General features: G+C 34.5%; 1 protein-coding gene across 1 annotated transcript in view; it reads right to left on the reverse strand.

Moving 5' to 3' along the window:
- The window catches only part of LOC106870460 (sodium/mannose cotransporter SLC5A10), a 94,471-nt gene that overhangs the window by 51,465 nt on the left and 26,548 nt on the right, over positions 1 to 16,458 (reverse strand). The window contains exons 4-6 of the mRNA XM_014916561.3: positions 12,238 to 12,297; positions 8,892 to 8,996; positions 4,946 to 5,051 (exon numbers count right to left, since the gene is read on the reverse strand). Of these exons, the coding sequence (XP_014772047.1) occupies positions 4,946 to 5,051; positions 8,892 to 8,996; positions 12,238 to 12,297 (271 nt within the window). The remainder of the gene's footprint in view (positions 1 to 4,945; positions 5,052 to 8,891; positions 8,997 to 12,237; positions 12,298 to 16,458) is intronic.

Raw genomic sequence — 16,458 nt, forward strand, 5'->3', positions numbered from 1 at the left:
AAAGAGATACTCAAGGAATTATAAAAAAATTTTAAAAATATAAAAAGACAACCCCAATCACAACTCACTAGACTAGTTACTATCACACTATCCTGCATTCTATTATTACTATTTCTCTTCTTCTCCCCATCCCTCATCTCCTCCGTCTTCTTCTTCCTTTCCACCACCTCCTCCCCTACTTTAGTACTACTACTGCTGTCTAGAATAACACCCACGCAAACATTATAAACAATACAGATCACTATGTCCATCAACAGGTCAACGTCAGGACACCCAACCAATTAACACTCTGCTTCTATCATAGCACTCCTTCTTCGAACCCACAAGAGTTAACAAGTGAAACAGAGACAGGCAGAAACAAGAAAAATGCCCCTGTTATTTGAATACTATACAAATATGTCTTTAAAAAAACTTTTCTTTTAAATTTACCAAAATTTAATTTTTCAATAATTTTTCAAAAATCTATTATTCATATTTACTGTCGAAAAGATCTCAAGGATCGAAACCGGTTCTGTAATGTTCTTTATAAAAGTATTTTAGCATTTTCTACTTTGTCTTTTTTCCATATACACACACATATATATATATATATATATATATATATATATATATATATATTTATATAAAGGGCATTATTACAGAAAAATAATAACGCCACACAGTGGACTTCTGTCATAATGCCCTTTATATAAATATAAACAAATAATTATATTCTTGGGAATATAAATTTCCCTTATGAATTTTTTTACACACTGGCTTCTTGATAAAATTCTTGTAAAAGAGTTTTATCCTTTTTTGAATTTACTTATCAAATATATATATATATATATATATGTGTGTGTGTGTGTGTGTAATTATCACGACCACAATGACGATCCTTCCTACTATAGGCCTAAGGCTAGCAATTTTGGGAGTGGGGAAGTGTGCTACTTGATTACATTCACCCCTGCGCATAACTGGTACTTATTTCATCAACCCTGAAAGGAATGAATAGCTAAGTGGACTTAGAATCTGAACTCAGAACATAAAAACAGATGCTCAGCACACTAATGATCCTTCCACCTCACCACCTTGATGATGATGATGATGATGATGATGATGATGACGACAATGACGTCAACTACGATGAGGATAGCAACTACAATTTTGAAATATTGAAATATATTGAAAATGGTTCAAAATATGAATAGTTTTACTAAAATCTGGAAAAGGACAAAAAAAAATAATTTAAAAGTATCAAAGATCAACATGAATTTTGTGTGATATCAGAAATTTTATGCCATATATCTTTTATTTTTTTAATCTTTTATTTGTCATTAGACCATGGCCACGCTAGAGCACCACCTTGAAGAAATTTAGTTTTTTTTTAAGCTTGGTACCTATTCTATCAGTCTCTCTTGCCAAACCACTAAGTTACAGGGGCATGAATATACCAACACTGGTTGACAAGTGGTGGTGGGGGACATGTGTGTGTGTGTGTATATATACGTGTATGTGTGTATATATATATGTGTGTATGTGTGTGTGTATATATATATATATATATATATATATATATTTATTTATTTATTTATTTATATGCATATATAAATCCGAAAGAAGAAGCGCACTCTAAGATGTAGAGCAGTATATATTAAACATGGGGAAGGCCGGTTTATGGGATTATCTTAGGTTTCCATAAAGGGTTTAGTATTATGGTATATTATCAGATCCAAAAAACCTGTTGGCCCATAACCTCTTAAAAATATGGAGGGGGAAATGCCTCACTACACAAAGATAACAATTGGGGATTATCTCCCTTTGCTATTGGCCATTGACTTCTGTGCTGCCATCATTGCAGGAACATTTCAAGAGGTTCCAGCTTGCTTTTTCGAGCCCACAAGATGGCAGCACAGCCAGAAGTCAATAGCTAATAGCAAAGGGAGATAATCCCCAATTGTTACCTTTGTGTAGTGAGGCATTTCCCCCTCCATATTTTTGAGAGGTTATGGGCCAACAGGTTTTTGGGATCTGATGATATGGATGGGAAAGGTGCCAACGCAGTGGGATTGAACCCAGAACCATGTGGTTCAGAAGCAAACTTCTTACTGCACAGTCGTGCCTGTGCCTACATATCATCATCATCATCATTTAGCATCTGCTTTCCATGCTGGCATGGGTTGGACAGTTTAACTGAAACTGGTAAGCTGGAGTGCTGCACGAGACTCCAGTCTGATTTTTCATGGTTTCTATGGCTGGATGTTCTTCCTAATGCCAATCGCTCCAAGAGTGTAATCAGTGCTATTTACATGCCACCAGTACAAGGTGCTAGTTATGAGGCACCAGCACCAGTCACAACTGCAATTTCACAACATATCACAATATATATATATATATATAGATAGATAGATAGATAGATATAGATACATACATGCTTACATATATATATATATATATATATATATATATATATATATATATATATATATATATATATATATATATATATATATATATATATATATATAACAATATATTATAAATTAACTACCAACAAAAATAATTAGTAAGCTAACTCAAAAAATCATCACCAAAATAGCAGAAAAAAACGACAGTGAAGGTATGTGGACTCTTCAAGAATTGATCCTTTTGGTTATATTAATAATAATAAAGGAGTTACGACGCAAAATCGTATATATTTAAATGAACATATTTATCTTCTTCAATATTTATTTCAGTATAAAGAATTCATTAAGAGACTTAATAAATCAAAATTCTTTTACACATCTTCAGGAAAAATAAATATAACATCAGAAAAACTACATTCGGTTTAAAAACACAAACCGTTCATGGTGAAAAAATTTCACAATTACAAAAACTGAACAAAATTTTAAAAAATTTTTTTTCGGTTTTTGTAATTGTGAAATTTTTTCGCCATGAATGATTTATATTTTTAAACCGAATGTAGTTTTCTGGTGTTATATTTATTCCTGAAGATGTGTAAAGAATTTTGATTTATTAAGTCTCTTAATGAATTCTTTATACTGAAATATATATTGAAGAAGATAAATATGTTCATTTAATTATATATGTTTTTGCGTCGTAACTCCTTTATTATTATTATTATTATATATATATATATATATATATATATATATATATATGTGTGTGTGTGTGTGTGTGTGTGTGTATGTATGTATAAATATTATAATTATATACATAATTATAACAAGGGATTGGCTATAAGTCTCTCCACACACTAGAAATAGATGCCAAAAAATGCTAATACCACCTTAAAAACTACCTTAAGCTTGAAACAGGATCTTGTACACATTTAACCAAAAGTTTAATACATTATCTTTCTTTTGCTCGACTACAGCCTGTACTTTATTTTTGGGAGTTTTTAAGGTGGTATTAGTGTCTTTTGGCATCTATTTCTAGCGTGTGGAGAGGTTTATAGCCAATCCCTTGCTATAATTATGTATATGATTATTGTAATATTTGTAAAATTCGCCTATGAGGTTTTTATTTTGGTGCTGACCCTTTGGTAAAATCATTAATGATTTTTACCCTTTACTATGATATATATATATATATATATATATATACTTGTAGAATAGCTTCCTAAACTTATATGAGAACAAACTGCTGAGATTTGAAAACCCAAGATATAATACATACTTAACCTACTGCAAGGAAATAAAAAGTATTTTCTCTTATCATTATAAGACTAATAAACTATAGAAACTAAAGACATAATTTATAAAACCAAACAACATCAATAGCAAATGCTTGAAACATTTTAGCATTTAAACTGGCCACATCTGACCTAGATAGTCAATCTGTTTTACGCTCAAATGAGCCTATCCAACCTCTCACACCTACCCTGCAATGTCATTCTAGGAATTTACAATCACATTGTTGAAATCTTGAAGCTATAGGGTGATGCATGGTTAATTGAAAACAATGTGAACAAATAAGCAATACAGAAAATGTCTTAGTGTTAAGGATTAAACCAGCCGTATTTGGCCCAAATATGCTACCAAATATTCTGCTTAAAATGGCCAGATCTGCTCTCTCACACCTACCCTACAATGTCATTCTAAAAGTAAACAATCACATCATTGAAATCTTGACCCTATGATATAACGCATGATAAATTCAAAACAATGAGAATAAATAGGCATTACATTTGACAGCATAATCAGAATGGTAATGGGTTAATGCTGATTCCTTTACTAAAGAAACCCCCAAACAACCACTATAACAGTTTTCAGTTTGACAAATGGAAGTTTGTGTATTTTCCATGGTTCCCTTTTTTAAAAGAGTGTTATACACTTGGACACCCTTCCTGATCGTCGTCATCATCATCATCATCATCATTTAATGTCTGCTTTCCATGCTGGCATGGGTTGGATGGTTTCACTAAGGACTGGTGAGCCAGAGGCTGCACCAGGCTCAATCTGATTTGGCAGAGTTTCTACAGCTGGATGCCCTTCCTAACGCCAACGACTACGAGAGTGTAGTGGGTACTTTTAATTACATGCATTTTATAAAACTCAGATGAATATATTTGCATGTGCAAGCAGCAATTAAACTGCAAAAACGATATTTCATGAAACAAAACTCAATGATTCTTGTAATGAAGTGAAATTGTATCTCGTAAAACAGAAATGCATTCTTTCAATCAAATACTTTTAGTACCATATTTCAATTGAAATACACTGCTGCCCTTGTTGCTATTAATTTTGAAAATAATGAAGAATTTGGTAAAAGGATTTTGTCAGTATTTATCTTGTTTTAGGAACATAGATTAACATGAAATTTTGAAGGAAGGTCTTATTTTAGAAAACTTTAAAATACTGATTTTGTATCAAAGAACCAGGAACAGCTTCAAGTAGATTGATATTAAAAGGATTAAACAACAAATGGATGGATCGATCAAGAAGCTTTTTTAAAATCTTACCTCCTATGGTGAATAATGCAGATATTACAAGCAGTATTAGTACAGCAAGGTAGATATTCATGTTGGCAGCTAGAGTGATGAACAGAGCACCTGAGTACAAATCAGCCTGAAACCAAATTAATAAACAAAATAAAAATGTTATAAAAAACATATCACAAGTAAATATCTTTAGCATTTAAATATATATATATATATATATATATATATATATATAGATAGATAGATAGATAGATAGATAGATAGACATATATACACATAGATATATAGATACATATATATATATACATACATATATATATATATATATATATATATATATATATATATATATATATATATATATATATATATATATATATATATATATATATATATATATATGTGAAGGTTCATAGCTTAGTGGTTAGGGTGTTGTGCTCATGATTGCAAGATCACAGTTTCAATTCCCAGACTAGGCGTTGCATTGTATTGAGCAAGGCACTTCATTTCACATTGCTCTGTGATCATTTTTTTTGTCATCTGACATGTGGCACCTGTACAGGTAATGTTGAATTGATGGAGAGAGTGAGCTTATGTGAGCACAAACATTTGATCACCATAAATAAATCATGTGTGTGGCTGTTCAGCAAGAAATTGCTGAACCCTCATACTCAATCTAATGGCAAGAGACTCCATAATACACACACACATGATTTATTTATGGTGATCAAATGTTTGTGCTCACATAAGCTCACTCTCTCCATCAATTCAACATTACCTGTACAGGTGCCACATGTCAGATGACAAAAAAAATGATCACAGAGCAATGTGAAATGAAGTGCCTTGCTCAATACAATGCAACGCCTAGTCTGGGAATTGAAACTGTGATCTTGCAATCATGAGCACAACACCCTAACCACTAAGCTATGAACCTTCACATATATATATATATATATATATATATATATATATATATATATATATATATATATATATATATATATATATATATATATATATATATATATATATATATATATATATATATATATATATATATATATATATATATATATATATATATATATATATATATATATATATATATATATATATATATATATATAAGAAAGTAAGAAAATAGAGATATAGCATTTAATAAAAATTTATCATCTGTAAAAATCAAGCATAGTCCCTTACAGCTGTTTCAATTAAGCCTAGCAGTCTGCTGTAATGATTCTAAAAGACAACAAGTAAAAAACATAGCAGTATATCTTTTTTCTACCCCTCCAAGAAGATCTTAGCTAATATAATGATTTTAATAATTGCTATTTAATCTTTTAGGCTTAATTGAAACAGCTGTAAGAGACACTGTTTGGTTTTTGCAGATGTCTCCCATTAATTTCTTATTTTTCGTGTTGCTTTGAGTAAAGAAGTATTAGGCAAAATGCAGGTTCTCCATTAGTATTTATTTACAATATATACAAAGGTGTGATATGTTGCTCTTTTGCAGCCATCTCATGCGGTATAAATTCATTGTTCTCTGTTATGTGGGCCATGGCCTCAGGAGATGTGACAAGCGGACTAGCCTAGAGGCTTAGCCAGTGAAGTGTGCTCTCTAGCGGTCACAGCAGGAAAAGTGAGATCAAACCTCAAGGTTTCTTTCCTTTTATAGCTTTGCTATTGCAAGCCTTGTTATAAGCTCGTGCATGGCAAATGGATGCAGGTGAGGTCTTGCTCCAGTCTCGGAGATGGCAACTGGCTGCTACGAGATCTCACCCAATATGGCACTGACTGCTTGTGCCGCTACAATAGTTTTTGTGTGGCAAATGCTTAGGGGCAACAAACACTGGAAATGTGCAGAAAACAGCAGGGGAAAACCTAGAAGTAGTTGAGAACTTCCGTTACCTAGGTGACCAAGTCAGCAGCTGGGGTGTATGCTGTGAGAGTAAGAATAGCCTGGGCAAAGTTTAGGGAGCTCCTACCTCTGCTGGTGAGAAAGGGCCTCTTGCTCAGAGTGAAAGGGAGACTGCATGATGCATGTGTGTGAACAGCCATGCTACATAGCAGTGAAATATGGGTTGTGACTGCTGAGGACATGCATAGGCTTGAAAGAAATGAAGCCAGTATGATCTGTTGGATGTGTAATGTTAGTGTGCATACCCGACAAAGTGTGAGCACCCTGAGAGAAATGTTGGACATAAGAAGCATGAGATGTGGTGTGCAAGAGAGACGACTGCACTGATATGATCATATGATGCTTATGGATGAGGAGAGCTGTGTGAAGAAGTGTCACGCCCTAACAGGGGAGGGGATCTGTGGAAGAGGTAGACTCAGGAAGACATGGGATGAGGTGGTGAAGCATAACCTTCGAAGGTCTTATTCTTGCTGAAATACTTCCTTTGTGCATTGCCATGACTATAGATGATAGCAGTAGATCACTAACTGAACTGGCTGTTCCTGGCTGTTGACAGTTTATTGTCTATTCATCTGCTCAGCATCTTGTGATATTTGCCATTGACTCAATCATCTGGCTTGAGTATTAACCACACTGGTCTTTCCCTAACTGAAATATTTCATCTGTGTATGCTGTGACTACAGATGATCACAGTAGATCCTTAAATGAACTGGTTGATCCTGACCATTGACAGTTTATTGTCTGTTCATCTGGTGATATTTCAATAAAATTCATTTGCTGAAATACTTCACATCCTCCATGCTGCATCCCATGACTTCAACATACCCCAGCTCAGGTGGTTCAATGCCATTTCATACATATCATGGGCTTTGACAGGTCCTTCTGCTCCATCTCAAAGTAGACTTGGGAACAATAGTGGCTAAGAAGTGGTTCTGCCATATACACCCCTGGTGTGCATGTGTGAGTGTATATTACTCTCTCTCTCTCTCTCTCTCTGTGCATGTTTGCATGTGTGAGAGTGCCTGTGCAAGTGTATCTACTTCTATATATACTCAGTTTATCTCACACATTGTAGATTTGTTGACATTTTTCAAAATTTCAATTCCACAAATTTACTATTGAACCAAACCATATGACAAAGTTTTGTGTCAGTTCCAACTCTAATTTTGGTTTTGAGTGAAGAAAGAGGATTATATCAAATATGGAAAGCAAGAATTTAATTTATATAACATTGTGTAGAGCGTTTTATATGAAGGTTATTTATTCACAGTGATATGTATGCAGTTCTGTTTTATTACACATTTTATTTAATAAGTTTGTCAAGATAGATGCAGGCATAGCTATGTGGTAAGAAGTTTGCTTTCAAACCACATGGTTTTTAGTTCAGTTCCTTTGTGTGGCACCTTGGGCAAATGTCTTATACTATAGACTCTGGCTGATCAATGTTTTGTTAGTGCATTTGGTAGACAAGGATTGAAAGAATTCCTTGATGGATACTTATGTGTGTATGTGTGTGTCTTTGCATTTGTTCTTTACCACCAGATGCTGGTCAATGTTCTTGTAACTTAGCAGGTCACAAAAGAGAGACTGAGAGAATAAGTATTAGGTTTAGCAAAAGAAAAAAAAATGATTAAATACTGAGTTTGATTTGGTCAATAAACCCTTCAAGGTGGTGCTCCAGCATGGTCACAGTCTAATGATTGAAACAAGTAAAAGTTAAAAGAAAAACTAACTTTGTGCATGTATCTGCAGTAACATTCTAATAAACTTTCCCTGTTAATAACAAGTAATTAACTTAACTCTTTAGCATCTAAACTGGCCATATCTGGTTTAAATATTCTGCTGTTTTATGTTCAAACTGACCAGATCAGACCTCTCACACAAATCCTACAATATCATTCTAAAAATGAAGTTACTTCATCAAAATCTCAAAGCTACACGATGAACCATGATTAATTGAAGACAATATGAATAAATAAGCATTACATTTGACAGTTATCTGAATGCTAAAGGGTTAGTTGGAGTAAACAAATAAACTTGTAAACTTACAGATATTTTTGTAAAAATGTAAAGAAGTAGAGCCAAGCAACTGAGATATAAGTGTATCCGTTTTCCACCAAATCGCTTATTTATGTATTCCGGCATAGTGTAAACCTGAAATAATAAACAAATAACTTTATATATTTTGTACATTGCTTGTCAGTTCACAGAAATATATATACATAAGTTATATGCAATAAAAGTATTAGATTAAAATAGCCACCTGTGTATCATACCTAATGTAAATGCATCATTGAAAGGTAAATTTACTGCAGTATTCATCCGGAGATAGTATCTGCTACAGATGTTCTGTGATTAAAAACCCAATACATGTATATGCATATGTACGTGTATATATCATCATCATCATCATCATCATCATCATTGTTTAATGTCCACTTTCCATGCTGGCATGGGTTGGATGGTTTGACTGAGGGCTGCCAAGCCAGGAGGCTGCACCAGACTCCTATCTGATCTGGCAAGGTTTCTACAGCTGATAACCCTCCCTAACACCAACCACTCTGAGAGTGCAGTGGGTGCTCTTTCATGCTACCAGCATGAGGACCAGTTAGGCGGTACAGGCATCAACCATGCTTGAATGGTGCTTTTTACATGCCACTGGCATGGGTGCCAGTCAGGCAGTACTGGAATCAACCATGACAATGATTTCACTTGACTCAACATGTCTTCTCATGCACAGTATATTGCCCAATGATTGCAGGGTACTCTTAAATGGGCCAGTTATGCGACACTGGCATAGGCCACGGTTACAATCTCACTTGACTTCCTGGGTCTTCTCAAGCACAGCACATCTCCAAAGGTCTTGGTCACTTGTCATTGCCTCCATGAGGCCCAACGTACGAAGATTGTGCTTCACCACCTCAACCCAGGTCTTCCTGGGTCTACTTCTTCCACAGCTTCCCTCCACTGTTTAAATGTAACACTTCTTCACACAGCTCTCCTCATCCATATGCAACACATGACCATACCAGTGTAGTTGTCTCTCTTGTACACCACATCTGATGCCTCTTATGCCCAACTTTGCTCTCAAGATGCTTACACTCTGTCAAACATGCTCACTGACATTGCACAACCAGCAGATCATACTAGCTTCATTTCTTTCAAGCCTACATATATCCTCAGCAGTCACAGCCCATATTTTACTGCCCTGTAGCATGGCTGTTTGCACACAGGCATCATACAAAATGGGTTTTTTTATGTGCCACCTGCACAGGAGCCAGTCCATTTGGCATTCTTGCTAGCTACTGCTGACCAAAACAAACAATTGGAGCCTGGTGCAGCTCTCTGGTTTTAGCTGCTCCTATCAAACTGTCCAACACATTTCAGCATGGAGAACAGATGGTAAATGATGATGATGATGATGATGATGATGATGATGATGATGATGATGATGATGATGTACACATATATTCATCATCATTTCTCACACACACACACACACACACACACACACTCACACACACACAAATTTACTCTTTTACTCAGTTCAGCCATGTGGCTGTGGTCATGCTGGAGCACCAGCCTCATTTAACGTCCATTGTCCATGCTGGCATGTGTAGGACAGTGTGACAGAGCTGGCAAGCTGAGGGGCTGCACAAAACTCCATTTTCTATGGCATAGTTTCTACAGTTGGATGCCCCTCCTAACACCAACCACTTTACAGAGTGTGCTGGTTGAATTTTATGTGCCACTGCACAGGCACTTTTATGTAGTGTCACACAAGTGCTTTTATGTGGCACTGCACAAGTGCTTTTACATGGCATCACCATGAGTGCCATATATATATATATATATATATATATATATATATATATATATATATGTATGTATACATACACACATACACACATAAAGTTCTATATTTAAGAGATGAGGAATTATTTACATTATTTATATTATTTACATTTGATGGATATTTGTCCTCATCTTGTTTGTTGTTAACACAACGTTTCGGCTGATATACCCTCCAGCCTTCATCAGGTGTCTTGGGGAAATTTCAAACCTGGGTTCTCATTCCTAAGGTATTTTTAGATTTTGTTGTTGTTGTTATTATTATTATTATTATTATTATTATTATTATTATTATCATTATTATTATTATTATTCAGGTCACTACCGAGAATTGAATTCGGAATCTTGGGGTTAGTAGCCTGTGCTTTTAACCACTATGCCCACGGGCATATGGTGTAGTGGTTAAGAGCACAAGCTACTAACCCCGAGATTCTGAGTTTGATTCCAGGCAGTGACATGAATAATAAAAATAATAACAATACCAATAATAATAATAATAATAATAATAATAATAATAATAATAATAATAATAATAATAATGATAATAATAATAATGATAATAATAATGATAATAATAATAATAATAATAATAATAATAATAATAATAATAATAATAATAATAATTATAATAATAATAATAATAATAACAGCAATAACATCGAAAAATACCTTAGGAATGAGAACCCAGGTTTGAAATTTCCCCCAAGATACCTGATGAAGGCTGGAGAGTATATCAGTCGAAACGTTGTGTTAACAACAAACAAGATAAGGACAAATATCCATCAAATGTAAATAATGTAAATAATATAAATAATGTACATACATACATATGCATATACATATACACATGTGTCTATGGCCACTCCTTCCTTAATGCAAATCATTCATACATGGTAACCTGCAGAGTACATCTATTGCTTGTGCAATAATATATTGAATCAGTTCGCTTTCTCAGGTAAGAATGTTGGTAATGAACTACCATGAATCATTCTGAAAATTAGTTTGTTAATTTCTCAGCACACTTGTACATATGATTATACATATATATTTATATCATCATCATCATCATCATCATTTAACGTCCGTGTTCCATGCCGGCATAGGTGGGATGGTTTAACAAGAGTTGGCCAGGCAGAAGCCTGCACCAGACTTCTGTGTCTGTTTTGGCAGGGTTTTTATGGCTGGATGCCCTTCCTAACACCAACCACTCAGCAGAGTGGACTTAGTTCTTTTTAAATGGTACCTACACTGACAGGGTCACCAAGTACCTTGCAAGACAAAAAAAATATTAATATTGATGCACTGTCTATTAAACAACTAACATGATTAGAACTGTTTGTAAAAGTATTACTTTTACTGGGGAGGGGTGGGTTTTCTAGGTCATTATCCAAAATCACTGGCCGATACAGCTATGGTAATAGTTAAGGGTCATATATAATTTCTCAGAATAAAAATATATTTTCTAATATTTTTATTTAAAAATTGTTACAATAGATAACAAATGGTTCATTTAGAAGTATTGCTTAAGAAATTGGAAACTTACCCCGGCAGAAATGTAAACTGGTACAAACACCCATGCCAACAGTATGAGAATGAATATTGCCTGGAAGAAATAAATACAAAGAAGAAAAAAAACAAATAAGCCAACATTATCAACAACATTATTATAATCTCATGATTTTTCTTTTCATCAACCCCACCCCTTACTAAACAGGTAAAACCACCACCACAACCAACAACAACATTAATCCTACCAACAGTATTATTATTACTATTATCACCATCTACACAGTTTCCCATCACCACCTTCCTTTTACGCTGTCACCATCTCCCCATAGGGTAAAGACCCCTTTCGGTTATGAGTGACTATGGCATTGCATCTGGAAAGATGCCTTCTGAGGCACAAGTTCAGGCAAGGTTGTTTATGGAAGACCAACAATCACCCATGCATACCAGCCTCTCCTCTCCTCTTCACGCCACCAATGTTATCCAAGGGAAAGGCAAAGGCCGATGCAGCTTGGCACCAGTGACGTTGGAACTCATTCCTACAGCTGAGTGAACTGGAGCAACACGAAATAAAGTGTCTTGCTCAAGAACACAACACACAGCCCTGTCCTGGAATCAAACTCACTGCCTCATTATTGTGAGCCTGATGCTCTAACTGCTGAGCCATGCGATATATATATATATATATATATATATATATATATATGTATATATATATATATATGCAATATCAATATATTATAAATTAACTACCAACAAAAATAATTGGTAAGCTAATTCAAAAAATCATTACCAAAATAGCAAAAAAAAACGACAGTGAAGGTATGTAGACACTTCAAGAATCGATCCTTTTGGTTATATTAATAATAATAAAGGAGTTACAACGCAAAATCGTATATATTCAAATGAACATATTTATCTTCTTCAATATATATTTCAGTATAAAGAATTCATTAAGAGACTTAATAAATTAAAATTTCTTTACACATCGTCAGGAATAAATATAACATCAGAAAAAATACATTCGGTTTAAAAACACAAACTGTTCATGGTGAAAAAATTTCACAATTACAAAAACCGAACAAAATTTTTAAACTTTTATATTGTATTTCAAGATGGTCATTTTATTTATTTATTTATTTTTTTACCAAATAAGCACATGCACTATATATATATATTTTTTATTCACATGTTTATTACTGTTATTTTATTAGTTTAACACCTGTCCATTGCCTGGAAATCTTTCATCACATATCTGTAACGTCTTCACTGACACTTTTTGTTTCCATGTGTGTTCTTGAGTACAGATAGCAAAAACATTGAGATATAAGACAAATTGGTAGGTACCCCACCAACATGGTAAAATTACAACTTTTCAATATGTGTTAAATGATTTGTTTTTTAGGAAATCTATACATTTATTAAATGATTTTCTTTTGTTTCTCAGATTATTTCAGAGCTAAATTGTATTATAATTTTACAAAAATACCTGCATAAATTTAAACTGTAATCATTTAAGTATATAAAATTATATAATGGCAACTAGAATTAAAAGCCATAATTCAGCATTTCCTACTGTATTTCCCACAGCAATGACCCTATCAAAGGCCAATGTATTCTAACATAAGAAAACATGAAGAACAGATATCAAAAATTTCACCCACAGTGAAACAATGCTACCGGATTGTTGCTGCAGTTGTGCAAACAATATGGAGCAAATTTTCTTTTCCTTATACTGGGTTTGAGGGAATAGCTCTAAAAATTGAGAGATTGATTGAAAATACTTATAAATTAAACAAAATACCTATCAAACAAAGAGGAGATAGTTTTGATAAGGAATTAGAGGAGTTCAAAGAAATGCTTGATATATGCACCTGTATGTCTTATGAGAAACAAATAAAAAGATCTGACTGTCGATGTGATATAAGAATACTAATCGACAAGAAAAAATGACTTAATCAGTTAGGACCTATAGATTATTTTGGGTCGAGAGGGAACTTTGCACCATCCACAGATCTGGTCAGTGGCCCTCAGCAGATTGTCCCATAGAAACCTCCAGTTGTCCTCCACATGATATGATGCTATATCCTCCTCTTTTTCGTCAAAAGCTTCATGTAATATGTCTCTAAATCTCTGTCCATTCGCAGGATCTTTAAGTTTCCAGACCCTTCTCCTCCATGCTGGTCGTCTTCTGGGCATCCATTTAGCCCTCATCCTGAAGTCGCTAACTACTGGTCTATATTGTAGGGTACATTCTTCACCTGGGAAGGTTTTGGCATTTATAAGCATCCTTCTTTCCCTTTTTCTGGTGAGGATGTAGTCAATTTGGCTATTGTGTCTGCTAGAACGGTAAGTGACTAGGTGACTGGCAAGTTTCCTGAAGTTGGTATTGCGAACCATAAGATCATTTGCATTGCAGAACTCCAGCAGTCTGGTTCCCTCCTCATTGCTGGGACCAAAACCATAGCCCCCATGTATGCCATGGAAGCCCCCTGCGTGTTGTCCAACATGTCCATTGAAGTTACCAGCTACAAAGAGAAGGTCCCTGTCATTTGTCAACAAGGTAGTCTGCAAGAGGGTGTCATAAAATCGGTCTTTTTGTCCATCGGGTAGCCCTGGCTGAGGGGCATAGGCCGAGATAATGGTTGCTAACCCATGATGAAGCACTAATCTAATCTTAAGTATTCTGTCGCATATTCTAACTACCTCGATTACCTTATCAACCCATTTCTCTGCAAGAAGTATACCCACACCCCCAACCCTGTCAGTGTTCTCTGCCCAGAAAATCTTGTACCTGTGTTCTTTGCCTGTGAGGAACCTAGCAGAACCTCCTCTCCACCTTACTTCTTGGAGTAAATGCTTACTCTCTCTTTCTCTCACTCTCTCTTTCTCTCACACTTTCCTTCTCTTACTCATATACCCAACCCTACAAAGTCTTAATTGGTTTCACTGACGCAATGGTGTATATACAAGTTCAATAATGGTTCATTAAACTTCCTTTCCTTCATGTTTGTACAAGATATAATAAAACGTCTGTTGTCATTTATCTTTTTTCGGTTTGATACACACCTTTATACTTGCAATGTAAATTTTTATACATATAATAAAAATATAACTTTTCAGTAGAAAAATGAAACTGTCAAATGCATACATACGGATACATAAATACTCTCTCTTTCTCTCACTCTTTCTTTCACTTGCATATGTAAACCAACACCACAGTGTCTTAACTATGTTGTCACTTCAATTCAGACTTGAGTACCTCATTTTTAAGGCCATTGTTGTGTAGGAGAAATCTTTACCCAAATATTAGACAGAGTCTCATCTAACTAGTTTTGAGGACAACTGAAAACCTTTACCATTTAATGGTTGGTTAATCTACATTATGCCATAAGGAACATAGAACTGGTTTCCCAGTTTCTCTGATGTATATATTCCTTCCTGAATGGGATGCTGGTCCATCACAGGATTCCTTGTTTTTACCGGCTGAGAGAACAGGAACAATGTGAAATTAAGTTTTTTGCTCAACAACACAACACATCACCTGGTCAAGGTATCAAAGTCATAATCTTCTGATCACAAGTCCAACAACCTAACCACTGACCCATCGGCCTTCACTTGCCTCTTTACAGTATATCCAAATACATGGCCTTCTTCTGTGTCATTTCTTGGATATATTTCTCAGGCAAAAGGGTAGGGTGGTTCACGTCAATTTTGTCACACAACCTCTCTGATATTGAACAGTTGTTTCACTCATAATTAGTTACAAAATTTAATTTTAATTTACGACACAACATTTTTATGCATGAGGAGCACATTTTATAATTATAAGCATTCCCTCCACCCCTACTGTTATGGCTTCCTCAGTTAACAGGATTTCATACATATGAAAATTGTAAAGTATAACTGCAAATTATGAGATATGGTCTGCCATTTCACCATTATGGAAACTCAGATAAATTTAAAGAATTTAAAAAACAAATTTTCTTTTCAGCCTGAAGGAGTTTTAGGTAAGATCAAAATAGTTAACAATTTGGACAATTATAATCATGATACATAGATACATGTGTGAGTAGGGGTGGATGAGTGTGTGTGTGTGTGTGTGTGTATGTGTGTGTGTGTGTGTGTGTGTGTGTGTGTGTGCATGTGTGCGTGTGTGCATGCATGTGTGATGTGTATGCATCACTATAAGCATTATGGAGTGGGAAGTGGAATTTTTCACATTGAATATTTTCAAATATTTCTTTTGGTCCAATGA

The sequence above is a fragment of the Octopus bimaculoides genome, chromosome Z (genome assembly GCF_046866305.1).
Source record: "Octopus bimaculoides isolate indiv1 chromosome Z, ASM4686630v1, whole genome shotgun sequence".
Taxonomy (NCBI): domain Eukaryota; kingdom Metazoa; phylum Mollusca; class Cephalopoda; order Octopoda; family Octopodidae; genus Octopus; species Octopus bimaculoides.